The 26,684-nt window shown below is 49.2% G+C and overlaps 1 protein-coding gene across 2 annotated transcripts in view; it reads right to left on the reverse strand.

Moving 5' to 3' along the window:
- Positions 1-26,684, reverse strand: part of grid1b (glutamate receptor, ionotropic, delta 1b) — a 112,231-nt gene that overhangs the window by 17,173 nt on the left and 68,374 nt on the right. For both annotated transcript variants that reach the window (XM_057037264.1, XM_057037256.1), the window contains exons 3-5: positions 11,199-11,483; positions 7,312-7,517; positions 1,759-1,812 (exon numbers count right to left, since the gene is read on the reverse strand). In XM_057037264.1, the coding sequence (XP_056893244.1) occupies positions 1,759-1,812; positions 7,312-7,517; positions 11,199-11,483 (545 nt within the window). The remainder of the gene's footprint in view (positions 1-1,758; positions 1,813-7,311; positions 7,518-11,198; positions 11,484-26,684) is intronic.

The raw sequence follows: 26,684 nt of genomic DNA on the forward strand, positions 1-26,684 counted from the left end.
GTACGGCAGTAGGACGGTAATGAGACGAAGCGGAGGATCGTGGGAATCATTGAGGTAAGAGCTGGAACTTCCACTAGCATCCCGACGTCGCCAGGAGAGACCCGTCAAAACGGCCCGAACATTGCACCCCAGCCTACCCATGTAGTGATGCTAACAGTTAGCATCTGCCCCTGAATGGCATTATAACACACGTAGAAACACACCACTGTGGGCTGACCTTTGACCCCAATAAAACACCTTGTACGTGCTTCAGGTTTTGAAAAATAGAACATCAAATCGTAAATATTCTAAATTAAGAAACTTGTTTGTTTTTGTTTCTCATTTATTCCGAATAAAAGTGCAAATTTGTTTCTTCTGGTCAACAGGTCTTTGAACGCACCACTTTTTAAAAAAAATCCTGTCTATAAACGACCATTTGATAAGTCTAATGGGGATACAGTATAAAACACACGAAAGCACAATTTTAACCGAAAGAACCAAAAAAATGAGTTTCATTGTTTCTCAGTGGACGCTAGCCCAGAGAAAGAACCCGCTCTAGATATTCAGGTATTCGATCGTCAAAAATGACAAGATCGACGCGTTAGCTCTGGTGTCGCTCGCTTTACTGTGAAAGTCCAACTGTGACGCTCTTATTGTGGAGAGGAGTTAGGAGCAGGTGTCCACCGTGGCCCCCGTTAGCTAACGGTGGGACTGGAAGGTTAAACGCCACCGACAGGTTCAGGGTAATATTCCCACAGACACGCGTGAAGTCCCCGCGGATGGCTCCGCCTCAACCCTGTGGTTTCCCATCATGCTCAGCAAATGCTAAGCTTAGCCTCATTTTAGCAGCAGGCCCTGACTTTGTGACCATTTGCTCCGTTTTTTTCTATCTTCTCCCCTGAACTTTGGAGAGGAAATGTCACGGCGGCAGCTGATATTTGCTGTGTGACGCTGGAGAAACGTCCCGTCGGGCCGTGACGCTGTTTTTATCGCTGTCTTCAGTTGTTTCTTTTCAAGTCGCTGCTTCAATCTAAAGTAAATTATTTAACCCGCTGCTGCTTCGCTCCCCCTCCGTTTGGTTTGTGGCGTTTTAATTGACGCCTCTTGTGGTCTCAGTGGACGGACGCGGAACGGGACGACTTCCTGCCTGCGAGCAACAATAACGGCGTGCTATCCTCGCAGACGCGGTCGGAAGACTGACTAAATGAGCGCGGCACCTCGGATCCGGAGGTTCTGGAAGGTTCCCCGGGGGCCAGCGGTGTGTGGGTGTGATGCCAGAGTGTTGCAATTCCAAGGTACACCTGTAGAGGGCGCCACTGGGGGGTGACCGCACCTCCAGAGGTGGAGGTTTTTGAATCGCACGATCACGTGCGCATTTTCCTCCACCTCAGAAACCTTTTAGATCAGTTGCGGTATCTAACCCAGCCTTTCTGCCATAAAGTTGCGAACAGCTTTTCTTAATTGCGACCTTTTCACCAACCCGACCGGCAAAGTGACAGTTTCCTGTTTCGTGTAAACTCTGCGGGGTCTGACAGGACGACCGCGGGCGAGACGTGGTTATCGAAACATGACGTCTGACATTTTACGTCCGGCGGGCGCGGTTAGCTGTCTGGATCAAGACAAGCAGGTTTCAGCGTGGTGGAAGTTTAACGATCATTTAGAAGGTTGTTTTGTGTAACCGCCGTTGATGTTCACCGAAGGCATCATGACCAGAACGCCCTGAGTGTCGAGCGAAGAGCGGCGTGACAGTAATAAACGTGTCGGCGGCGGACGGGTTACCTCGTTGACGAACACCCAGTGGCTGTCTTTGGAGGCCAGGTTGGTTTCCACCGCCTGCAGACACAAAACACAAAACACTGTTAGCCAGCGCAGAAGCTCTGCTGCTAGCTGACGTGACACGTCGCTGTTCCTGTGCTTCCTGTTATCGTGACAGCGAGCGGCTGTTGGGCAACGATCACTGATCACGCTGAGACGTCTGCGCAGGAAATGATGTCGTCGTTGCGCGATGACCTGAAGGTGAGTGCGTTGGGTGGACACTGACGACAACGACATCCATGGACCAATCTTAGCTAGCAGCGGACCGCTAGCATAAGCCAAGGAGTTTCTTCAGACTCCTTTCTTTCCGTTGTTGTTTAACGCCTTTTTTTCTTCTGTTGCGCAATTACCATAAATTTCGTACATTTTTCCACGCTTTGACCCCTGCGGTTTATAGAGCGATGTAGCTTATTTATGGATTTTTATGACTTCCTCAATCGCCCCCCCAGAATAAATAAAGGCTATTTATGAACGGGCCGCCACCAGGGGGCGCTTGATCAAAACAGGGGTCCAAGAGCTACAATAATGTGCAGAGGGAGACGCTAGTTTAAGTTTGTCTTTTTGTGCCTCATGTACACGCCATCGTCATTGATAACACACGGAGAAATGCTAACGATGCAGCTTTGAAGTTAAAGGCTAACGATCAACAGGGGTATTTTTTTGTGTTTTACTGTAGTGTCAAAGTGGGTGGTGTGCCTCACATTCAGGTTCGCAAATTCGAATTTACGCTATGTCACAGCCGTGAGCCATAAACGAAGAAACAGCTCAGCGGCTTTGCTACGCAGGCTCCAAATGTCTCAAACAACGCCGCCGCCGCCAGTGTTGAGGAGTTGCGCCTAAAGGAGTCACGTTCCTTTAATCGGGTATCACTCAGCTGGAGAGACTGAAGAGTCGCTGACGAGCTGCGGAGAGCCGACATGATCTCTCTCGCTGTTTTTCACCGCGTTCAACAGAGAAAAGAGAAGAAGAAAGGACGGAGAACAAAGGAAGAAGATGCCGCCTTTCTGAAATGACACTGGCTTCTGATGGATCTTCTGTCTCCGCAGCACAACGACAATCAATCATCTTCATCACTGCAAACACACAAAACACCCTCAATCATCCGGGTTCGTCCAACCCTTGGAAATAGTCGCCGTTCCTACACGGTTACTATAGTGACAATGGAGCACAAACTGTCAGAGGTCATCAGCTGGGATGTTAAGAACAGATAAGATGCTTTTGTTCCACATTAGAAATGTGTTACACAGCCCACAGCAGCTCCCCCTACTGGTCAGACGGAAGAAGACAGGGTGAGGGGCGCCTAGCTGGTATAGATTGTGCTCCGCTGCTCCTCGTCTCCATCTCTGAGGACTTAATAGACCTGACAACAAGCATTAGTTGGACCAATGCAGCGGCGGCGAGGACGTTCCTCCCCACACGGATGCTTTTAACACACTGTTAATGGAAGATGGTGGGATCAAACCCCCGGAGGACGCCGCTCGCCAGGAGAAACCCGGCAATATCAGACCTATCTTTAAGAGTGAGAAGTGAAGTGGGAACCATGTTCTCCAGGTTCTTCTCCTGGCTCAGACGGCAAAGACGGTCCGATAGTGGAAGTCTCCTTGAGCTTTGCTTCACAACTCCAGCTACAACAGGTGTCCACCTTCGTGGCTAACCGTCCCCCTCTCCGCCACATTTAAAGGTTGACTTACTTTACTTCAGTGCGACAAAATGTTTGATGGCAGAACCGCAACGTGGACGTGTGGTCCAACGTGACCCAACATTAGCAGGAAATTGGGCAAAAAACAAACAAATTAAACAAAAACACTTAAAAGATACAGGCCCCAAAGGTGTGACTCAGCAGTTACCATGCCGACGGGGCAGCTACCACCACAAAAGAGGCAATCCACAGGGGTCTTCAACGACCGAATGGTTCCCACAATGACAAAGCAATTACAAAAAATCCAATTGAAGTTGACGGAGGAGCCGTGGAGCTCCAGACGGTGGAACGGACCATCGGTGGTGGTCTGGCAGGTGCAGGGGTCACCAGAGCTCCTGGATCCACCAGAACCTCAACTTTTCTCCAACAGCGTCTGCAGCTTCGGCCTTTTGTCCCTCTGTCTTCACAACCATGAAGCAACAAGTCCAGCAGATGTGGAGGAAAAACAGGAACGTGAAGCCTTCACCCGCATGATCTGACCTCCGCAGGAGATGTTTCCCCTCCTGCAACAATGGCTGATTGGGTCTCAAGCGTTCGCCAATTACAGAGGTTATGCTTTCCTCCCAAGGCCTTCTGGGAAATTAAGGTCAGCATCTGCCGTTCGACCCCCCCCCGTCCTTTCAGGCATGAAGAGGAAGGACGTTTGCTGACCTTATGGGGACGTAGAGATACAAAAACTGAGTAATAATCCAAAGACAGTTTCACTAAAACCAGCTTTAGAAGCTGGGAAAAGAGAGAACACACACACACACACACACACACACACACACACACACACACACACACACGGTGGCTGTGTGATGTATGTTCAAGCACACTTGTTGAATGCTGAGACATGACAGGAAGTGCAGTGAAAAATGCAGGAAGAGGATTTTCCATCTCCTCCTCAGAGATCTCCTGTCATGTGCGACGCCTCACTCTGACTACTAATACGAGGCTTCTGCAGCGGAGCCACGTCTCCATCCGAACGGCGCCAGCCTTCCAGAGACCCTCCATTAGCACGCTGCACGCTGTTGCTAGGTGACCGCGGCGCACCGGCGAAGCCCGCTTACATTTACATGCAGAGCCACGCTTCAAGTCAGACAGTCGTCGGTTCCTCAGGTGTTCCTCAGGGGTCAGAGCTGAGTCCTCGGGTGTTCTTTGCACCTCTGTCCACTAAACTTGTCTCATTCTCTGTTATTGAGCTGCTTTTTACTGATTTTATACAGAAATGCTATTTTCAATCAAACGTTATTTAAACGTTCGCATTCGTAATTTCATGATTTTTACGAAACTCAGTGATGTGAAGAAGAAAACCCTCGTTAACCATCTTTTTAAACTCTCTCTCTCTTACGGAGATTAATGAGGGCCGGGCACGCCGAGGACGCCGGCGCCACTGGTGAAAAATGATGCTATTATTTGTGAAGATGGTGTATGTGTCTTCATAAACCTGGTGTGTGTGACCTGTACGTTAAGAGTTACAATCAAAGCTGCAACAGGTAGCTAACCTGGTGTTTTTGAGACGGCCAAATAAAACCCGAGCAGACGATGAGTCGGCAAATAAGGAAATACCCCCGGCAACAGCTTTATGTTGATAATGAGACCAAATTACTTTTTTACATTAGTTTTTTACAAACTTGCAGCAGGGTTTAATGTGTTTAATGTAACCAGAGGCTTTAATGACTATTATTGTTTAGAGAGGCTTAATTTCACGCATATATCAAGGAGCCATAAACTAACACACAATGGAGAATTGCTAATGCTCGCCCTAATTAAGCGGTCGATGCGACGTACAGGACAACGGGAAGACGACAACAGGTGAGAGATTTAGCAGATTCAAGAACTCGTAAACCCGCAGCGGCTCGTATTATAGGCACAGATATTCACAGATTTAAACACACTGTTGGCAAGAAGAGTGAAAAAACATCAGCAGGCCAAATGTGGGCAGATGGTTGTCTGAGATAAACACTCCTTTTAGAGAAAATACGCTAAAACATCCACGTACATCATTTCCAAGTTGACTGAGCATTTCGCTAGCAATATAACAGGAGCTGACAAGATGGAGGTGCCTGAAGGTGTGTTCATAGTCATGCGAGGTCATCAAAACAAGAGCAGATGGACTGGCTGGCTAGCTGGTTAGCATTCACAAGGTCACAAGGTGAGATTTAATTGGACAAACTCGTTTAACAGCTGACTTCCGTGGCCTTAGAACCACTCCGATACTTAGAAAACATAAAAATCTTGAGACGGGTGGGTGGGTCGCTCGCTGCTGAGCGGCACCGCAGCCATCTGGCTGGTGGGTAAACACAAGCAATGATTAGCGTCCTGCTAACACTGCTAATGACACCGGGATACTTGACGTGCTGTGACTGCGCTTCCTATTGCGAGCTTAACGGAACCCAAACAAGAAACTGAAGAAAAAAGAAATGTTATAAAGTCATTTCAAAATGGAGTTTTTGCTAATTCTCTTTGTCATAAAGTTGAAAATTCTTATTCTGACAACATCCTGTGACAGATTCACAGGGAACGGAGCGCGTTGACACCGTGTGCGAGGTCAGGACCTGGCTACTAGCCTGTTATGCTAACCTTCGCTAAAGCTCGCAAGATCGACCATCCCATAAAAAACAAACTGAACGCTCTGCGGAGAGGTGGCATAAATAATAGATGGCAAAAATGAAGTTGGGTGTTTATTTGCTTTGTAAAATGAAGCTCTTCAAAAACAAAAGCTCTCAGACAGAATTTGTGCTGCAGGATGGAACCATAAACCTCTCTCACACACACACACACACACACTTTTCTATCTTTGTAGAGACTTTAATAGACATAATACTTTACCCAGCTTCTTAACCTTGATCCTCACTAAACCCAATTCTAACCTCAAACTTAAAACCATGTTTTAAACCTCAAACTGCCCTTTGAAGCTGTGAGGACCAGCAAAATGGCCCCACTTCGCTGGTAGAACTGAGGTCCTCCGTTTGTAGCAAAAGTGAGCACACACACACACACACACACAGTCATCAGCTCCATGGCAACACTCCGCTGCATCCCACCACAGCGCCTACTAAACTGGGACTTTAGAACTTCTTTATCAGCTCATTAGTATTTCTGTAACCTTTAATAATTCAATAAAATTTCATCAGCTCTTCTTTGATACTTTAAAAAAAAATGACTTCAAGAGTTCATCAATACTTCCGGAATACTTCTCTAATACTTCAATAACCTCGGTCAGGACCTCCTGGACGCTGCCGTACTGAGCAGCTCCGGATCAGGTTGCCGGTGTCGGAGCAGGTTGCCGACGTTGCCTAAGGTCTCTGCGTTGCTGTTCCCGTGGTAATTAGAGCGTCAACATTGTTGCCCAAACAAACAGTTTCCTTGTTTCTTAACGAGTCTGTTTGCATGTTCCAGGTCCAGAAGAAAATCAGGTTCTTGACCTCGTTGGTGTTCTGTCTGATCTTTGTTCCAGATCCACTAACTATAAGCAGCAGCGCTGCAGGACTGTGATCAGACGTTGTTCTTCTGATCTCTGCACGCCGCCACAAACCTGCCAGCGGCTGCGCTAAACATGCTAGTCCGCCACATCTCCAGGAACTCCTCCAACTCTCCGGGGCAGCAACGCAGAGGAGACAAACCGCTGACCTGCACCAACTTTTCCAGGTTCTGGAGAACTCCAGGTGGACGACTTCCGAGATTATCGAAGATGAAGAGAAGGAGGAGCCGACCGGAGAACCTCCAGAGTCTTTACTGAGTCGACTGGGTTTAGAACATGTTGACACACACAAACAAGGCCTGCGATGACTCTAGACCTGTTCTAGTCCCATGACGGTGGAACGTGGACTAACCTGCTGGATGAACGTGTAAGCTCCGCGGGGGCTCAGGAGCAGGATGGCTCTGCGGAGCGTGTCTCGGTATCGGTTGAGCTCCTCGGTCCTCATGGTGGTGAAGAGGTTGGTGAACACTTTGCTGATGTTGCGGTCCACTCGCTGCAAGGCCACGTCCACGCCCTGACGGGACGTCTGGTCCAGAAAACTCTGTAGGCCCCGAATATCTAGAGGGATATGAAGAAGGAAAGACACTGGTCAACATGTCAACGTCTTCATGCTACTGCGTGGGCCTTCGGCGTGTCCGGACCCAGTCCTCGAGGACCACAATCCCGCCCGGTTTTCTATCCCACTGGATGCATTTTCGACCTGGTAGGACAGAAAACCCAGCATGGCTGTTCTAGGCTAACCTGTTGGACAATGCTAATGAGTTACAGACGATGCTAATGTATTGCTGACTGTGCTAATTGTAAGAAAAGAGCACAGTTTGGACAATCCGCCTCAAATTTAGAGGACTTCATTCTCTGAAATTTGCTCATTTTTGAGTTCTCTGAACGGTCCTGAAAATGTTTAAGTGTCTCAAAACAAAACAGAACATTCGCATTTTCAACCCGAAACAAAAAGACTGAAACGTGAAGGAAATTCCCGGGAAATTCCGTGGATTTCCAGGAGTAATTCTCCGACGGTTAGCTAATTTGGATTTCTCCATCCCGTCCTCCTCTGTCACACCCCAGTTTCCCCATTTAAAGACAATATTTTGTGCTACTCCTGTGGAACAGGTTTTAACCAGGTTCTAATGAACCCCATTGCTCTGAGCAAAGCATGATGGGAGGCGGGAGAGGAAGAGCAATTATCTTTGAGCATCAGAGCTGCAAAAATCGGAAAAACACCCGGAATCTGACAGGAAGACAGACGGACGCAGAAAAACAGAAGGTAAAAGTGGGGATGTGATGTTTATATTTGGAACAGAAGTTGTTAGATCGCTCCGCGCTTTATTTGTTGTGCGGAGGGGCACCTTCTGGTGGAGACAGCGCCCATTAACAGGACAGGTCAGCTCTGATTGGCTGCTGAAGAGGGAGGTGGCGGGAGGATGGTCAGGCATGTGCGACCTTGATCTTGAACTGGGTGCGTGACCTTTCAGGGGCGGTTTACCTCTGTTCCTGTCAGACTGAACTGAGCCCGGTTGTGGGTCTGGACCCCCTGAAGGCCCGGGGGTCAGCTCACGCTAACGAAGATGATGATGGTTCTATTATCTTGTCTCATTGGTTCCAGAGCGACCAGCTGCTACCGTAATTGGCGGGTCCGTCTGTAATTAGCTGTCGGGCAGATTTTTAAAAGACGGTCAATAAAAACAGAAGCGAGACGAGCCGGCGCTGTGGAACATTTTCACGTCCAATCCGAGGCTCGTTATTGATCTGTTTGTTTCCCGCCGCAGGAAAAGATCCAAATGAGGCAGGAGCGAGGACGAGGAGAAGGCCAAACCGGCGTTCCACTCCGGCCTTCGTCTGCCGTGGCGCTTTTTAATTTCAACGAGTCGTGGCCGATCGGGGTTCGGTCAGGGGGAGGAGTTAGCTGTGGTGCTAATGCTAGCTCGGCACAAACACCGGAGCTGGAACTCAAACCAGCGGTTTTGGTAGTCACGTATCTACGGGCGACACCAGAAACGCCTCGCCGTCCCAGCCAATCCCGCAGCTCGCCATTAACACCGTTAATTGATTAATTAGCCGATTGAACTTTAGCGGCAGGCTTGTTTTCGCGCCGATAACAGACGATCCATAACTGTAACCTTCAATCAAAGGTCATCCCTGCCATGTGCGTCGGAAACGGTTTCATCAACCCACGAAGCGGAAGACGCCACGACCTCCTCCTTCAGATTGTCTGGCGCCTAGACGCAGTTCTCCAAACATCTGCGCCGCTTCCAGGCAAATTCGCCTCGGTTAGCGGCAACCTCAGCAGCAACTGGAGACCTCCTGATTGGGTTCTGTTGTCAGAGGTTCTGCCGTGTCGCCGGGCCGATATTCCCGCTCTGAGCGACGTTCCCCAGAGTTCGTCGTGACCAGCCGTGTTCAACGCCAGTTCCTTCCGCGTGGAGATGAACGGCCAAGACGCTCTAACTCGGTTAAAGTGAAGAACTTTAATGCTAATGTTCTCTCTGGATACCTGCTCCACGCATTTATTCAACCATATGAAGACGTATCGCTGCGGCGCGGTGGCGCACACACATGTGCGGAGCGTAATGGCTCTGGCCGCTCCGGGAGTTCCTCCAAGAAACTTTATTAATGTGGCAGCCAGACAAACATGAAACGATGAAGAATCACATTCATACATTCTCATGAGGGAAACACAACATCCCATCTTCTCAGCGCTACGTTCTCTTCGCCTCCATTAGGCAACAAAGCCTTTCTGTAAAAGGGATGAAAATCTTGGGAATAACATATGACGCCGATGTTCCTGGTGAAGATCCAACCATCCTGAACCAGCGGGGAACACCTGAACCGGACTGTATTGGACTGGACGGAGTAAAAAACAAGGGAACAACAACAGGACCAAAACAAAAGTAAAAACAATGCTAAACCCAGTTTTTCCTCCTCGTTTTCTTCTTCCTCTACCTCCTCCGCTCTTGCTCCTCTTCCGTTCCTCCTCATTTGTGTCAAAGAGGATTAAAGTGCTCTGAGAACCACTTAGAGAACCTCACATTGCTTCATACATATTTAAAGCTGCATGAAGCAAAACAAAACGATGTTGAAGAACGCCTCATTGGTTCTCGGCTCGTTAGCGCTCAGTTTGTTGGGTCTCAGCAGGAAACTCGGAACACAACACAGAACTAAAGTTTGTTGTTTGGAATTGATGATCATCTGTGACCTCAGAGCACACGTCGCAAGAACCTCAGCCGTAAAAGTAGGCGCTGGTTTTGTTTAAAGTATTTTCTTCACCTCAACCGTCTCGGCGTTAGCGGCGGTTCAGGCGTTCAAAGGGAGGAGGGATGAAAGGAACGAAGTCACGGCTCCAGCCGGTTTGTTCTCTCGGAATGTTACAGGACGCGTTGTAAACACAACGGAATCAGATCCATTGTGCCACCTGTGAAACAAATGTTAGCATACATCTGAATGCAATGTTTAGCTTTGTAGCATGACTGGATTCCTCCACTCATCCCGACTTTCCGCCACGGAATCCTGGGAACCCACGTGGGCTGATGTCGAACCTTTTGAGTGACCTTTATGACCCTTAGTTGTTCGTCATTAGCGTGTTATTAGCGTGCCTAACGATGAACAAAAAAACTCGGACTCCCCCCGACAGCACGTTAGCAGCAAAGTCTGACTGGATCTTTTAAAGACACGCGTTGGTACGAGGGGGGCGGGGCCAAAAGGCTCGTTTAATCATCATCACAGCCGAGCGTCCGTGGCCGATCCGCCCAGACTCGGCCAGACAACCAAACCAAAAGACCCATCTGCTCCTCGCCTTCACCAGCAATGAGCCCGCTAATGGGGATAAATGGGCGCCATTCGCTCAGCTCACACTTTTAATGGCTTCGCTCATCTCGACGGGCCGACGCAGGAGGGATGGAGATGAAGAGGAGGAGAAAATGGGGACACCGGGGGTTAGACGAGTCCGTGCAGGCGCGGCGTGAACTTTCCTCCAGTTTCAGACTGGAATATTTTCAGTTTGTGTGTTTATTCATTTGTCGTTCCGGACAAACGCGTCCAACAACATGCGTGTTCGCACAAGCGACCGAAATGCACCAACGTAAACACGCTTTTAATGTGAAATATCGTGTAAATGGTTATTTACCACAGCTACGCCTAACAGACGGCAGTCGTCTGATTGGTCGACAGGCAGGAAGTGAGGATTTTATCATTATAAATGCTAAATTTTGTTCTATAGCTGGACGACGGGTGTGCATCACCTACCGTACTCAACGTCGTAGAAGATGATGAACTTCTGCCAGCCCAGCTCCTCCACCAGCGTCAGCATGACATCGTTGAGGCGCACCGGCGGCCGGGCGGCGAGCGTGTAGCGCTGCCCGCCGGGGCCGGGGTTGAGGCGGCAGGCGGTGCGGGGCGAGCCGTCGCCGTTCCTCTGGATGTACAGGTGGGGGATGTGCATGGCGTCGGTCAGGGACTGCAGGGCGCTGGCGGAGGCGCAGCCCGTTGAGGTGACCAAGGCTAAGATGCCCTGGTTCATCAACTCGCAGGCTGGGGGGGGGACAGAGATGATGTCATGAGTGACAGTGACCGCTAACACAGGCTTTAGCATTAGCTGGCTTCTGTGAGCACCAGGCGGCATTACACCTGGACAGGTGATCAGTCCAACGCCAAAAATAGCACCTGCACACTTGCGCCATCTCAGGCAACGTGTGGTACTGCAGGAAAAGGCCCGAATTAGGTAAATATCTGCTGCACCACAAAAGACAGTAATTCATGGACATTCTAAACAAATACACATTAAGAATAAACACAATCATTATTACGTCACCCAGCAGAAAAGAAGAGGAATAGAATGTGTAAATCCTCCTGTGTTCCTATGTTTAATGAGCCTGGAAGCGTTAGCATTGGCCCAGAGCGGAAGCCACCCCGGACCAATTATGTTCTTTAATCCTGCGGAATGTTCCTAATGGTGTCGAGGGGAACGGGTCCATCAGTGGATGCTGGAAACGTTGTGGGCTGAGACGTGACTCACCGTTTGCTCTGTGCTAAATGAGGCCTGCTCACTGTTTATTCCCTCCGCATGCTAATGATGCTGGCGGTGACTCCCGGCAGACGCCGGCTGTCCCCTGTCTGTCCCCTCTCATATACAAGCCGGTCACACACACGCGGACAAACGCACCTGAGCAGCAGGTGACGCGCGGAGCCGGCGCACACGACCCGCACAGTAAATTCAAATGTCAGGTCGCGTCAAAGGTCACGGCGGGGATTCTTTTCCGGGTTAAAATGCGTCTAATCTGGAGGTGGAGTGGGTTGACAGTGACCCTGGTGTCCAACGTGGCGTAAAGATGCGCTTTACTCCTCTGCCGCCAATAATCACACCTCAGACGGCGGTCAACATGGAGGCGGGGGAGGGGGGTGGTTCATGCGTGGCGGGGATAATCGCACAGATAATCGACCAGCGGGGGAAACCGAGACCAGACCAGAGGGGTTAGCAGGTGAAACGTTATTGGACGACTCGGATTATTGAGTTGCAAGAATAATCTCAAATATTTCTAAGAGTTTTGTGTTTTTCCTTATGAAAAGTTATACTCCAGCCTCTAAGTTCTGTCCACAGAAGAACATCAGGTGGATTGTTTACAGGATTTTCTACACTCAACCTCAGCTAAGAACTAAGAGTTGCTAAGTCAATCTGTTTTCTTTCAAAAACTTAGTTCTTTTATTTACTGTTAGCAGATGCTAAGTGAACACAACTCAGGTGAGCGTCTTCAGGACCTCTTCTGATTGGTGGAGGGGTTTAAGTTTGTTAGTTAGCTAGTTTTACTCGCCACTTTCCTCCACATTGACGCTAACCTCTTTATCAGCACTCAAACTTCCCCCCTCTAATCATTCATCCCAGTCCAAACGTCAAACACCGGCTGGTCCCCCCCTTCACCGTGAACGCATGCGACCCCACTGCTCATTTTTTACCTCCAGCCGACAGCCTCTTACATTCTCTCATGCTTAATTAAACTCTCCATCTCTGTGGGTCTGGAGGCCCATTACCCAGAACACCCTGCAACAGCACACTCCAGTGCCAGCCCCCCACCCCCGACCGCTGAGTCCCTGCTCAGTGATGTCTTTGTTAATGAGGGAATCAAATGAACGACCTGTGAGGCTAATATCGCCGCGGAGCCACGCTCCATCATGGCCGATGACCTCCAGGTTTCACTCTTATTGCACGTGTGTGTGTGTGTGTGTGTGTGTGCGTGTGTGTGTGTGTGCGTGTGCGTGTGTGTTTGGTTTAAATAACACTGAAAGAACTACTACTATATTTGAAAAACTATGCTGCTATTTAATAGCTAAGCTAGCACTGCTGCTCATTAGCAGGATGCAGAACAATAATGATTTATTCTAAATTATTTATGGATTCCTTACTGTGGACAGATGATTATTTAATAAACCTCATAAACCAGTAAACCCTGTTTCTATTGGCTCTCCGTGCTAATAACAATCAGTGCACGGTGGTAAAGGGTAAATTCAGTTTAGCTCGATTAGCTACACAGTGGCAACATGAGCTGCATCTTCTGTTCCAGCAGGTTGATGTCAATAAAACGGCTTTGCCTCTTCTGGGAGCTAGCTAGCATGCAGAGTTACCCTCAAATGTTCCAGCAGGTGTTCATTGTATTTTATTTTGTTCAAATCTTTCGGTTCGACCGCAGAATGGCCAAAATGAGCGCACGTCACGCTTTCAGCGGTCATGTGGTGGGTAGAACTGGCGTTTACGTTAACTCAGCTAGCTAGCATTACAGCTCAGTCAGGGGAGACGCTACAACAGTGTTAACGTGATGCTACTCGGCAACAAAGGAAGCAGTGATGCTAATTTTCCTTCATTAGCAGGACATTAGCACCGCAGGTGCGTTTGTGCAAATTGGTGAGAGAGAGAGAGAGAAGCTGTGAGGTAAAGACGCACCACTGAGAGGAGATTCACCTGTGTAGGTAACTTATAATCAGACAGTGTTGACAAAAGCAATGGGGGGGGGGTAGAGAGGGAGAGAGAGGGAGAGAGGGAGAGAGATGGAGGGGAAAACAGTGTTTGTGTGTTATCCTGCTGAAAGAGGCCATCAGGGAACTGTTCCCATGGAACAACAGCGCTCAGGAAGGTGGCACATTTCAAAGCAACACACACACACGCGCGCGCGCGCGCACACACACGTCTGTGGTCCACATACCGACCACTGGTGGACAAGGCCCAGCCAGGACCCACCAGTGAGCGTTCTCAGAACCTGCTTGACAGTAAAACTCCTGGGTGGAACTTTCAGAACAAAGGTTCTCCCAGTTATCAAACGTGTGCCTCCAGGTTCCACACGGGGTCCGACCTAAAGGTTCCTGCTCAAAGGCCTCTGCTACAGAAGAATGAGAAGCTGTTGAGATGGTCCCTCAGAACCTGTCCTGGTCCTCACTGACCAGCTTTCACCGCAGGAACAGAACCACGACTCTCCTCTCTCCCTGTGTGGCTGCCTCGCTCGCCCCTCAGCAGCAGCTCAGTTCACTCGTCTGCTGCTGCTCTCATTTCCTCTCTGTCCATCATCTGATAATTCCCTGTCTCCAGGGTCTCATCTTTAACTTTATTAGTTTATTGTTGGTGTAATATCATAGCAGTAAACTCAACACACACACACACACACACACACACACACACACACACACACCCACCCACACACACACACACACACCCCAGAAGGAGAAAAGGAACGTCTCCCACTCCTTGTTCTCTACCGGAGCTACAGATCAGATGTGCACGTCTTCAGGGATCTTCTCCAGATTCCTCAGACACGTAATCTCTGGAGGTGTTTAGCTCCGCCCACCCCATGATCACCGATTCCACCAATAAAATACTGTCTTCAGACGTCCGCCAGCAAATACTAGAGGAATATGGACATCATAAACGGATCCCGGCGTCGGCACCGTTAGCCCGTCCAGTTGCTGCCAACGTCAGTAACGCACACGCGTTGCCGGGGAAACGATTTGATAAGAGCCGTTAGCTGCCGTGCTAATCTACAGTTACGATAATGGTTCCCTTTGAAGAAAATGCTTGAGCACCAACAAACGTCCGGCGCCGACCAATCAGATTCCCATTTCTTCTTCCCCTTCTCGTGATGACTGAATATTAATGCTCACAAGCTGATGGTTTGCTCGGGAAAGTCGTCCCCCTCATCATTTCTCCCCCTGCTCTTCATCCGCCCACTCCCCACTTCCGGACTCCTTCCGTCCTGATTTTCATGGAAATGATGGGTGAAGTACTGAAGGAAAACGAGTGCAGGGGCGGAAAATGGAATCTGAAACGTTACAGGGTCCAATTCGGAGGACGAAACAGGAAATGAGACCAAGAGGAGAGGGGACGAAGGACAAGTGGGACACAACAGATGAGTCTAAGAGACGGAAGGGATGCCGTTAGGATAAGAGAGAGGAAACGAAATGAACCGGGAAAAGAGGGGGGAGGAATCATGTGGGAGGAAAGAACAAGGGAAGAAAGAAGGAGTGAAAGTGACAGTTGGAGGAGGTGATGCAAGTCTTTCAGGAGGACGATGCTCCGCCCGGGCCGGACTGCCAGGACCAATCACTGATCCGACCCAATGATCAAGGCCCGTGGGCCGGTGGTGAAGACTTGTTCACATTTAGAATTCTGGGAATTCTGATGACGATAAAAGTGTTCCTGGATCAGCATCCAGTTCCACGCGACTTCTCCGAGAAGCCTCGTCGCGTTCTGCATCATCGACCGTTCCTGCTTCCCACCTCTCGTAGGAGCCTCTGCCAACATCGCCACGGCGACAGCGAAGCCGAGAGAGGCAGAGGTGTGAAATGGCTCTGATGGTGCTTCTGGCCTCCGTGGACGCATAAAAGACGGAGGCGGAGGTGAAACGTTCCCACCAGGACGCTAATGGTGCGATGTTGTCTCCACACGTTTGGTCGGAGATTCGGCGGAATATTCCCACAGACCAGCCTGGCGACGCAGGAGATCGACGGTTCGAACGTGTTTGTTTTTCCTCGCTGCGGTTTTCTCCTGGGAATTCGCGGCTACAACGGCCACTACTGAAATCGTTGAAATGGGGTTTGTTACCATGGAGACGGCCATAAACGACGGACAGGTCAAAGCGGTTAATGTCGGAGACCATAGGCGCGCTTCCACAGCTGGATTCCTGGTAAATATTGGGTCGGGAACGTTACAGGAACCGTAACTCTCACGTGGGTCTCCCAGTGGTCACGCTGCGAGGTCAGACCCCTACGCGACCTCGCGAGTTCTGATCACCGGTAATCATCGTGCCTCGTCGCTCAGGGAGACGCAAACGTAATACCAAAGAAATCGGGAGGAAGGGAAGACACGTGGAAGACAGGGAATATTCTAAGAGAACGTGACTACCTACAGCTTTAATCACGGAGTTTTGCCTGGTGATCGAGAGGGCAACTGACGTCTGCTAGGCTAATAGCTCCTATTCCGCTGGGTTCGGCATCACATCCTCGTCTGGGTTTAACAAAGCCTGGGTCGACCTAAGAACCGACCCTGGAGAAGGGACTTGGTGAGGCCCCCGAAAACGTTCCTATAAAGGGCCGTTTGCTAGAGGTTCTCCCAAGGAGGTAACCCTTCCGACCACGCACCAAATAACCATCTCCCCTTGACCACCTCCAACATCGCTGACCTTCTGTGCTCAACATCAACCTTCAGAGCAACCCAGAGGAGCAACATGTGGGAGTGTAGCCGTCGAAACCAACCCTCCTCTGCCGAGTCCAGCCCAACATATGGAGAGTAAACTGGATCGAACTTTTCCGTCCCTTCATTTTGATCCTTTTATCCTTTTCCATTCTGCCTGGTGTTTCTCACACACGGCTGCAGGTCTCTCATATTTTCGGGTGACACATGCTGTGGGTATTGCGAAATAGCTGTTTTGTTGATTAAATTTAACTCCGGAACTCATATAAAAGTTTGTTTATCCCTCCCCTGACAAGGATCCAGTCCTGGCTGTTTAATCTGGAACTAGCAGGTGTTTCTCAGCTATTTCAGCCCTTGGATGGAATTTAGGACACAAAGTTCTTTTGATTTTTAACTCGGTGACCCGCCTCCATAACTCACTCCGTTAAATCAGCTCCTGAGCGAGAAGCTAACCTAATCCCGATCCATCAGTTTAGATCAGATGCCGCTATCGCTAACTCTGATGTAACCAAAGGCAAAAGCGGCCGAAGACAGATAGAGGCGTCGCACATTAGCCAAGGAACTGAGTGAAGACTTGTTCTACCATCTCTTATCGTCGTACCGCGGAGCGTTCCAAGTGTTCCAGCTGTCTCCTGTAATTGTCTCCCAAGCTATCGCTCTCAATCAGGGGCCCAAAATGGACGACGCCAGAGCTACTGACATCTATTTCGGGCTAATGCGAATCCAGTGGTGCATGAACGTTAAAATGTTCCACTCTTTGAGTATGAAATGACCCAGATCTTTAGCACCATGCTAATGGGAACTAGTTGAAAGTTTTTAATCACTAATTCCAGACCTCCATTAAATCTCCTCCGCTGAATTTAATAAAAGTATTAGATTAAAAAATAAATTATTGTCTGTCGAGCGGAGTAAAGCCACAAGAGATTACGTAAAGCTGAAACCTAGCTTGGCTTTAGACATGATGGGATCTTACAATGGTCATTGAGGGTTTTTCACTTCAAACATGAGGATTAAAACTGAGGAGAACATTGAGGAGAACATCGAGGAGCCCCCGATGCACAGGCCCCGCCCCTTTGCTATTATTTGTGGCTTATTTCTAATCAGATCTTTGAGGGAATGAGACTTTGTTTGCAATGAAATGGGAGATGTCGCTTCATTGTTGGGGGATAAAAGTGCCTCATCACTCCTCCTGTCCTGTCTGCTGGGGGTTGGGACACACACACACACACACACACACACACACACGCACACACTCCAACAGAAGACGCCGCTGCCGACGTGTGAAAACTTTACACAAAAAGCTTCCTGCCCTCAGAGGCACGACAACCTGAAAGTAAACTTTTACTTTTCATTTCAACCATTTAGCCAGAACTCATTTCCAGAGTTCCACACACGCTCCAGTTCCTCGGAGGACATTTGCGGCAGCGTCCCGGGGACGAGCCACCAGCAGTGGGAGGAGCAATAAGAGACGAGCAGCTCTGAGGTGGAGGGAATATTGAAGTGATGAGCTGAATTAAAGGAGTTGATGCGGAGGACAGACGCAGCAGGATGAGATCAGGCTGAGTTATCAGGAGGAACTTCACCTGAAGTCTAACTTTGAGAGGACGCACAGACGTTCTACATCCCAGCTTTCAGTTTGAGAGCGAGAAGATGCAAATCTATTATTCATCCCTAGTGGTGGATTATTCGGATTAAAACTTTATTACACTCTGAGGTGCATTTTTTATCTGCTGTTAAAACACCAAATTGCTAAGATAGCAAGAAGATCTTCAAATGGAAGATAGGAGAACCAGGCCCAGACGTCACCTTCCAGCTAGACTAGCTAGGCTATTTAGCTTCTGGGTCTGATCTTTCTGAACAAAGTCCATCTTTTTTTGAAAAGTCCATCTTGAAAATGGCCTTGACACTAAATGTACCACCCAATCGATTTATTCTCCTCCTTCAGCCATTGTGGGGTGACAAAATAGCTACCAAAAACCAAACCAATATTCCAATTAGCGCAGCTCACTACAGATGCAGTTTGCTAGCTTTAGCTGGTTCACTCTCTGACCATCCAATGGGTCCTCAACAGGTCTAAACACGTTGACGTCACCGTACGCCTGCTGGAGGGCCCTGGGGATGCCAAATCGTAATCTGCCTGGCAACAAATGATGGCAGAAATGTGATTGGTTGAATGCTTTAATATGAAAATCACGTCTGGAAGCAGCACAACCATCGGAAAAGCTATGAAAGGAAACGGAAAGACCATTTGGAATTAATTAATAAATATCCATGGACAAAATATATATGTCTGTGGTTCAGATGGGGGGATATTTCAGAAGTGACTTAACTAAACAGTTGCAGCGATAATTACATTAGCCACGCCCCCTTGAATGACACAACTTTGATCTGATGAAGGAATGTTTGATCAGATTTAAGTTGATTAAACATACACATGCTCTGAACACATGTTCACGTGACGGATATGCGTGTGTGTGTGTGCATTAGGCTAAGTGTGTTAGCAGGCTAGGCTAATTTGATTTCGCCCCAATCCCCTTTGGGACGATGAGATGACATTTTAATTGGATCAATAGACGATATTTGTTTCTGTGGACTTAATTGGTTTTGGTTTTTACAAATTACAAACGTTAAACAGGCTCAGCTGTGTCTCCGAGCTGCGTAATGAGTTTTACGGAGCTCCGACATTAAAACGAACAAAAGCTCACTCGTTTATCTTTTCAGCCATGTCACTCAGAGGCAGACGTCCTGATTGGCTTGTTGCGGGTCATGTGATCTTTGAACTGATCAGACATCTTTACATATGAGAGGGTGAATCAACCAGTATTAGGGGGACAAAAGCAACAATCATTTATCATTCAGTGTGTGTGTGTGTGTGTGTGTGGTGTGTGTGTGTGTGTGTGTGTGTGTGTGTATTCTAGCCTGGACACACACATGATTTTCCTGCCAGAGTGTCACATCTGGCTGGAAGGATCGCAGCACTGCAACAGAGGACCGATTTACAGCGTCTTAATGATCATGTGATCAATGGAAGAACAGCATCCAAGAGCTTGAAGTGTAAACACAATAAAGAGCGTTGCCACGACGCCAGATGCCACCTCTTCAATCCTGCGTGGTCTAATAGAGTTTAATATTCCTTCATCAGTCAGAAACATCCAATTAAAGAGGCTGCCTGCCTAAACTATACGAATGGGTCCATTAAGTCTGTGGGAGAGTCAGTTGGGCTCTTGAAAGTAACCGTGAGCTGTTCCTTCTCTTCCGAGAGGCTTCTTCAGCTCTGACTGACTTTGTGGGAGTTGAGAACATGATAAAGCTGGACAGCTGTTGTTAGGGACTTGGTTTCATGAACAGCTGTTGTTGAGGGACGTCAGGCAGACCAGGACCCATGGGGTTCGGTAAGGTCACATCATTAAGGCGCCGTTATTAGAAGAGAGATTTTAGCTAGGTTCTATATTTAGTCTGCTGTACACCAGTACACCAGATGCATTCTTACTTCCTGTTTGTGTACGCTCACTTCCGGGTTTCCACACAGCTACTTCCTGTTTTCACCGTCGCTCCTTCAGGTGCCTCTTTATTGTCACTCCTCCATCTCATTTCCTCCTGAAGCAAACTTGCTTTTCCATTTTTTCCCTCTTTTTCAGTAGTTTGTAAAAGGTTCTGCCCCCCCTTCCCCTGTCTCTGTTGCTCGCCCACCCTCTCGCCTCGTTCCTTTTCTTCCTCTCTCATATATTTTTTATGGATTCAGCCTCAGGCGAAGACACGCCCCCTGCTGGCAAATGACAGGGTGAATTTCCACATGCATTATTTTCACACTCTCTTCGCCGCAGGGTGCGTCGCAGCCCATCACACCCTGCGGCGCCTCAGCGATACACGACCTGCACATATGGACGTATGGCGTAGATGCAGGTTGTTGGCGCCAGCGAGAGGATAGCATTTAAGCTGTTAGCGGCGATGTTCGGCTACTGTCAGACATAAATCAGACATGAGGTGTGTTGGACATTTTAGCTCCCGTCATATGCTAGCATATAGCTTCCCACTAGCATGTTTTAAACATGACTGCAGGTGGCAACATGTGTGTGTGTGTAAACACGTGTGGAGGAAGGTGCTGAAGACGCCATTTTGGCTGTTTGGCGTCAGTGCTGGTTGGAAATCAATATTTAACGTTCAGGCTGGTTTCTCAAAGGTTAACAGGCGATGAACTTAACGCTAGCAAACGTTCTCAGCAGGGACCAAGAACAGGAATTTGTCATAAATCCTGTTTGAGGCAGTGATGAAGGTCAGTTGTTACTGATAACAACCGCATCTGACCGTCAAACACGCCTTCAGAACAACTAAAACCCTGAAGCGGCGTCGTTTCGGTGTGCGGTGATCCGTCCAATCGGGATTAACCCCGAGGTAATTCCGCAAATAGGACGGCAGCAGTGAAAATACAGCAGCTCAACATTGATTCAGAATCCGAAAAAGTTAGACTCGAATCTGGGAGGAAGAGGAGAAGGAGGAGGAAGAGCGACAACAGCAGCAGGAGCGAAAAACAAATGACTGCAGTCAGAAGTTGATGAAACATGATGTGAGCCAGGCAGGAAAGAAACAGCAACACAGCAGCCGACTGCAGCTAAATCTTTTCATCTACTCTGTGGACGACGATTCGGCATCTGGAGCCATGCTAACTGGCTGTTGGAGCAGCTGTTGGTTTCCCAGGTGATGCAGTTAGCTCGCCAGCTAATCAGCCATGACACATTCCGCGGTGCTGCTGCGAGTTAACGGCAGCAACAAATGTTTCCCGCCGCCGCTTCGGATGGCTCGAGCACGCGAGGCTGTCCCCACGGCGAAACACCCCGCTGCCTCGCCGTGATGTCACCGCCGTCACCCGCCGTCTGGGGCCAGAAAACAGCGGCAAGAACGCCACCAGCCGGTCAAAATGTCCCCGCTTTGCTGGTAGAATGCGGATTTTGGCAGTCAAAATGTACGAGAACAAACACACTGAGATGCGGTTTTCTCTCAGTCAGTGGGGGTGAGGTCAAAGGTCAGGAGTGATCCAGGTGAAAGTCCTGACGGACAGATGAAATGGGAAGGATGGCTGTTTTTTCCCGCTGGCGGTCACACCGGAGGTCACCTCCCCCATCTGGGAAATAAAGCTGGCGCCGATCAATACGAGAGGCAGTGGCGAGCGAATCCGGGAGCGGAGCGACGATTTTCATCCACAGTGAAGGAGCCGGTTTGTATTTTTTAATTCAGATGTATGCTAATAAGGAGGCCACCGATTGATCTAATTGCTGCTTGTCGGTCGTTATATGGGGACTATCTCTGCGGGGACAAAGAGGGACGCTTCCCAAACAGGTCGGACTGAGGTGACGATGACGAGGGTTAAAAGCGTGAACGCTGATCTGCGCTCATTAGCTCATCAGGCAGCAGGAAGCTAATAATGCGACGATCAAATATTTAATGAGATGTGATGATCTGAGCCAGCGTGGAACTGGGTCAATTACACTGCGCCTCCATTAAACATGAGCTTAGCCTTGTTAGCGCCGCCGCCGGCCAGCTAATCTGCCCTGCCAGCCCCTGGCCTCAACCTGCACACTTCCTGTGGACACCAGCCTGGGCGAGCGAACGCACGAGTGTGTGTGAGTGTGTGTCTTCATAACCTCCGAGGACTGTTTGACAGCTGTTTGACAGCTGTTGTCAACGTCTTGCAACCAAAGGTAACCTGAGATGGTAACCTGAGTTTAGGATGATGCTCTCGCGGTGTGGCATCTTCTAGCTAACCAATAGAACAGGAAGTAGTCGTAGCCTTGAATGCTAGTCCATGTGAATAAATACGTAGCTAAAGCTCCTGTTGCTATTGCATCGTATCTTAGCAACAGTGACAGCGCGTCCTAATAGTCGAAAGATCCGCACTCTCGTGGTGTCAGTGACAGGGCAACATAACGGCGTCTCATTGGTCAACGAGAGGCTTATTTCAGACAGCGACAGTCAGTCAGAACCGCCCCATTCCGTTATTATAAAAATGATCCAACCTGAACTTTTAAAAACACAGAAAATTATTGTCAGATTTCGTGCTGATGTGTGTGATGGACACGTGTATTAGACAGTAGTTGCTGAAATCGAAATGTTTAAAGGGCATTAGGGGTTAGTTATGATGGTTAGGGTAAGGAGCTGGGTAATGCGCTATGTCTATGTTTGTGTGTGTGTGTGTGTGTGTGTGTGTGTGTGTGTGTGTGTGTGTGTGTGTGTGTGGCAGGTTGTTAGCACACTCCTTGTCTTGTCAATCAGACATCTTAAGGCATCTGACCTTTTCTTTAATTAGCAGCTTCTCTGTGGAGACCAGCTCGAATCATACTTGAGCCAATCAAACACAAGAGTGTGTGTGTGTGTGGGTGTGTGTGTGCCCTGATGGTGAGCATGGTTGTATCGGGCATTAGCACACGTCAATGAGACTTGCAGCTTGTGTGTGTAAACATGTTTGTTGGCACTCTGAGCTGAAAACACGTGTTAAATAAATAGGTGTGTTTCCATTGTGGTGGATTATTTATTCCTGTGTTTCACTATCAAAGTGGGGACATTTCATCCTCCAAACTTCAAAGGTGTGGTTGAAGGGTCGGGTTAGAGACGGTTGGTTAAAAACGTTGTGAATCAGGATTGAAATCGGTATTGAGAGGTGTCTGTTTCATGCGTCGCTCATGCTTTGATGCTTTGATTCCGCTGCTGGAAAGTGAACTCAGGTAAACAGGATGTTCTGGATTCAGCAGATTCTGTTGGACAAAAGCAGATGTTCCTCTCTGAGTTCCACCTGGCTGCTCTGCTTCTCTCTGCAGCGCAGGAGGAATTATCCAGCACAAAGGTTTTCTAATCTGAGCGTCGCCGGAGCAGCGCCGCTCCTCCGTGTGGCGTCCATTGTGTTGCCGCCATTGAACCAGCTGATATTTGGATGAGCACCCGCACCCCCCCCACACCCCCCCACCTCCTCCCAGCTGGCATTTACTGAATAGATCCCAGCTGAAAGCTCCTAATGCGAACGTGCTCTTCCATAACTGACCAGAGCTTGTGTGTGAGACCATGTAGATGAGTATGTGTGTGTGTGTGTGTGTGTGTGTGTGTGTGTGTGTGTGTGTGTGTGTGTGTGAGTAAAGAGCGAGTTAAGCCTGCATGACTGATGGGTGTAAAATCATATTTTTGGAGGTATCACAGCCTGCAGATGGTGACGAGGGGATACTCCCCCCCCCCAACTCACTCATCTGATGCTAAATCGCTTGACTGGGACTCTGAATGTGGTCATTCATACTTTGAAGCTTGATTTGAAAGCATCACTCTGGTAGATGAAGGAAAACGCCGTCAAGAGGGTGTGAATTAAACAAAATTTAGGCTACTTGTGTTGAACTGTTGGCTGAGATGTGTTTGGTGAGGCGCGTTCGCTTCCCTTAGCTTCACGCCACTTGAGGTTTAAGCTGAAGTCCGGGCTGAATATTGATCTCTGAGTTATTGATTGGTTATTGGACATTGACAGCTGATTGTTTGTGTCCAAACAGAAGTAATTAAATGCTGAAAATCCTCCCGCCATCATTGAAGCTGTTGTTTCTGAGGGAGCCGGGCCGGCGTTAATCCTCCCCAGCGTAACGATAATTAGCTCGGATCTTTAACCGCCCCGAGGGAACAAATAAAGTTTTTGAAATTGAACTACCGCAGCTCCGCTGACACCATAATCAATTAAAACTCTATTACGCCTTTTTGAGGAGGCCGGCAGAAACAATCAGCTGCAGATGAAAACAGGTCCTTTGAAGAAGAGATTGAGGTGTTTGTTTGTCCTCCTCGTCGCTACAAGTCACTCCAAAATGAGCGAACGCGTCACGTGGATGTTGGAACGGCGATTGTGCTCTTTTCCAGATGTTCCCAGCAGCTGCCCCGGGCTGGACCGATCCCTCAACACACAGCACCACTTCCTGCCATCACAGGAAACCGCAAATGCCATCTCGTTTGTTCCAGTTAGCCGAGAACCGAGTCACTCGTATTAGTGTCAGTTGCCGCCAGACAGAAGTCGATGCGGCGGGTGCGCTTGTTTTTCTTACCCTTAGCGATGAAATCCAGGACGAGCGGGTGGAGACGACAGAAAAAAGAGAAGCGTTCCGTAGAATTCAGCACCCATTTGTCAACCAATCGGCGTGAAGAGCGTTGAGATCGGCCAGGTGAGCAGGGGTGCTGGACTCTGATCCTCAGGAACCAACACAGGACACGTAGCAGCTTGATGTGCCTGTGACCTTTGACCTACACGTGCGCGGCCTCTGATTGGGCGAGGCTGAGTGGCGTTAAAAACAACAAGGGCGGCTCCTTAGCCGCCAAACTTGGCGATGGCCTATGATGCATCGCGTGTTCTCCGAGTTCACTCGCAAATGTTCATCACGTCACGTCTGATGGGCGCGTTACGGCGCCGCGCCACAATAATCTGTATGAGAAGAGGTGACATAATAACCGTCATTTGTCAAAGGTAATGATTCTCGCCCACCGGCGCCTCGGCCGCTGTCACCTTAATGGATCGCTCTGACCCGCTCTGGCGACGGCAAAGGTTACTGCGCTGTTTACTGGTTAATGACCGGCGCGCACGACGGCGTCGATGTTGTGAGCTCCGACAAGAGGCAGAACGTAAAGACTTCACAAGGATTGGCTTGATTAGCTTGACATTCCGGTATTGATCCTGATAAACTGAGCTGTTCTCGGAGCCTCGCGGGAGGTGAGGAGCAACGCTGGCCGGGCGGGCGCCATCCTTCAGAGCTCGCCGAGTCGCAGACAGACGCTGTCTGTCGCCGCCAACTGGTTTCCATCCCATACGGGAAAAGGTTCCGATTGTATCGATCAGCCGATTTATTTGGATGTGATCAAAAACGGTGGTGTGTGACGGGCATCGGTGAGCACCGCCGTGTGTGTGTGTGTGTTGTGTGTGTGTGTGTAGCGTCTGTTTGTCCCCCCTCAGATGGATGAATCACAGCTCTGAAATCAGGTGCGGAAACTTTATCCAGCAGAACTCTTCCGGCCGCCGAATGGCCCGGAGCATATTTACAGGCAGAAGGTCGATCTGCTCCACAGCTGTCCATCAAAACCCTCTCCGCTCCATCGAACGTGGAACAGGAAGCGGAATCCACAGGTGCAATTTCCTGGCCTGAAATGGTCCCGCTGGTAACGACCTTTACCGGCAGCCGCGTTTCAGCTGGAGGCGGAGCCTCCTCCCTCACAGCTAACTCATCACAGATGGACGACAACAACAGCGTCCTGCCGTAAACAAGGTCAGGTGTTTGTCTACAACATAACACTCCTTTTGTGTGCGTGTGTGTGTGTGTGTGTGTGTGTGTGTGTGTGTGTGTGTGAGTGTGTGACAGCGGTGTACTGCGGGCAGCGTGTGGAGGTCAACAGATTCAGCATTCTGAGGCAACGCTGCTGAGTTTAAATTTAGTCCAGTTTCCTGCTGTTTCCATCACGACAGGCTCCGCCCCCCCCATTTGTTCTTTTTAACGATGCGCCTGTAGGTCGCGGCTGTGTTCACCTGCCATCTGACATCTGTGAGGAAGTCTGCCTCTAATCCTGGTCGCAGATACTCTCCCCAAGTCAGATGTGCGGGTTTTTTCGTGCGGTAATCACGGAAACCATCCCGGCAGACAAGAAACGCTGATTCCAGATTTTCTCTGATAATCAGGCGACTGATTTGGATCCGCGGGGACGCCGCACGCCTGTAACCTGTCACCATTCACGTCAAACGTGACCTTTTCTGTAAGCCAGCGCTCCATGAGAACACCGATGATGTTCTTTATGAAACGTTCCCTCACGGACGCGAACGCGGACCCCGTTTATCTGCAGCGGCCCTTTTCCACGCTTCCACGCTTTTCCACGAGGCGCCAACAAACACGTCTGATTAGCGCCAATAAACCCCCGTAACGGCATAGAAACGCTGAAAACAAGTCTGAGATGGTGCAGCTTTTCTTCTGAAACACGCACAAATTCAAACCGGCATCTCATCGCCCACCCTCGCCCCCCCCCAGCATCTGCTGCCAGCATCTCTGAGACGGCTCTTTGTGGTGGGCCGCCGC

This window comes from Takifugu flavidus, chromosome 1 (assembly GCF_003711565.1).
Source record: "Takifugu flavidus isolate HTHZ2018 chromosome 1, ASM371156v2, whole genome shotgun sequence".
NCBI classification, from domain to species: domain Eukaryota; kingdom Metazoa; phylum Chordata; class Actinopteri; order Tetraodontiformes; family Tetraodontidae; genus Takifugu; species Takifugu flavidus.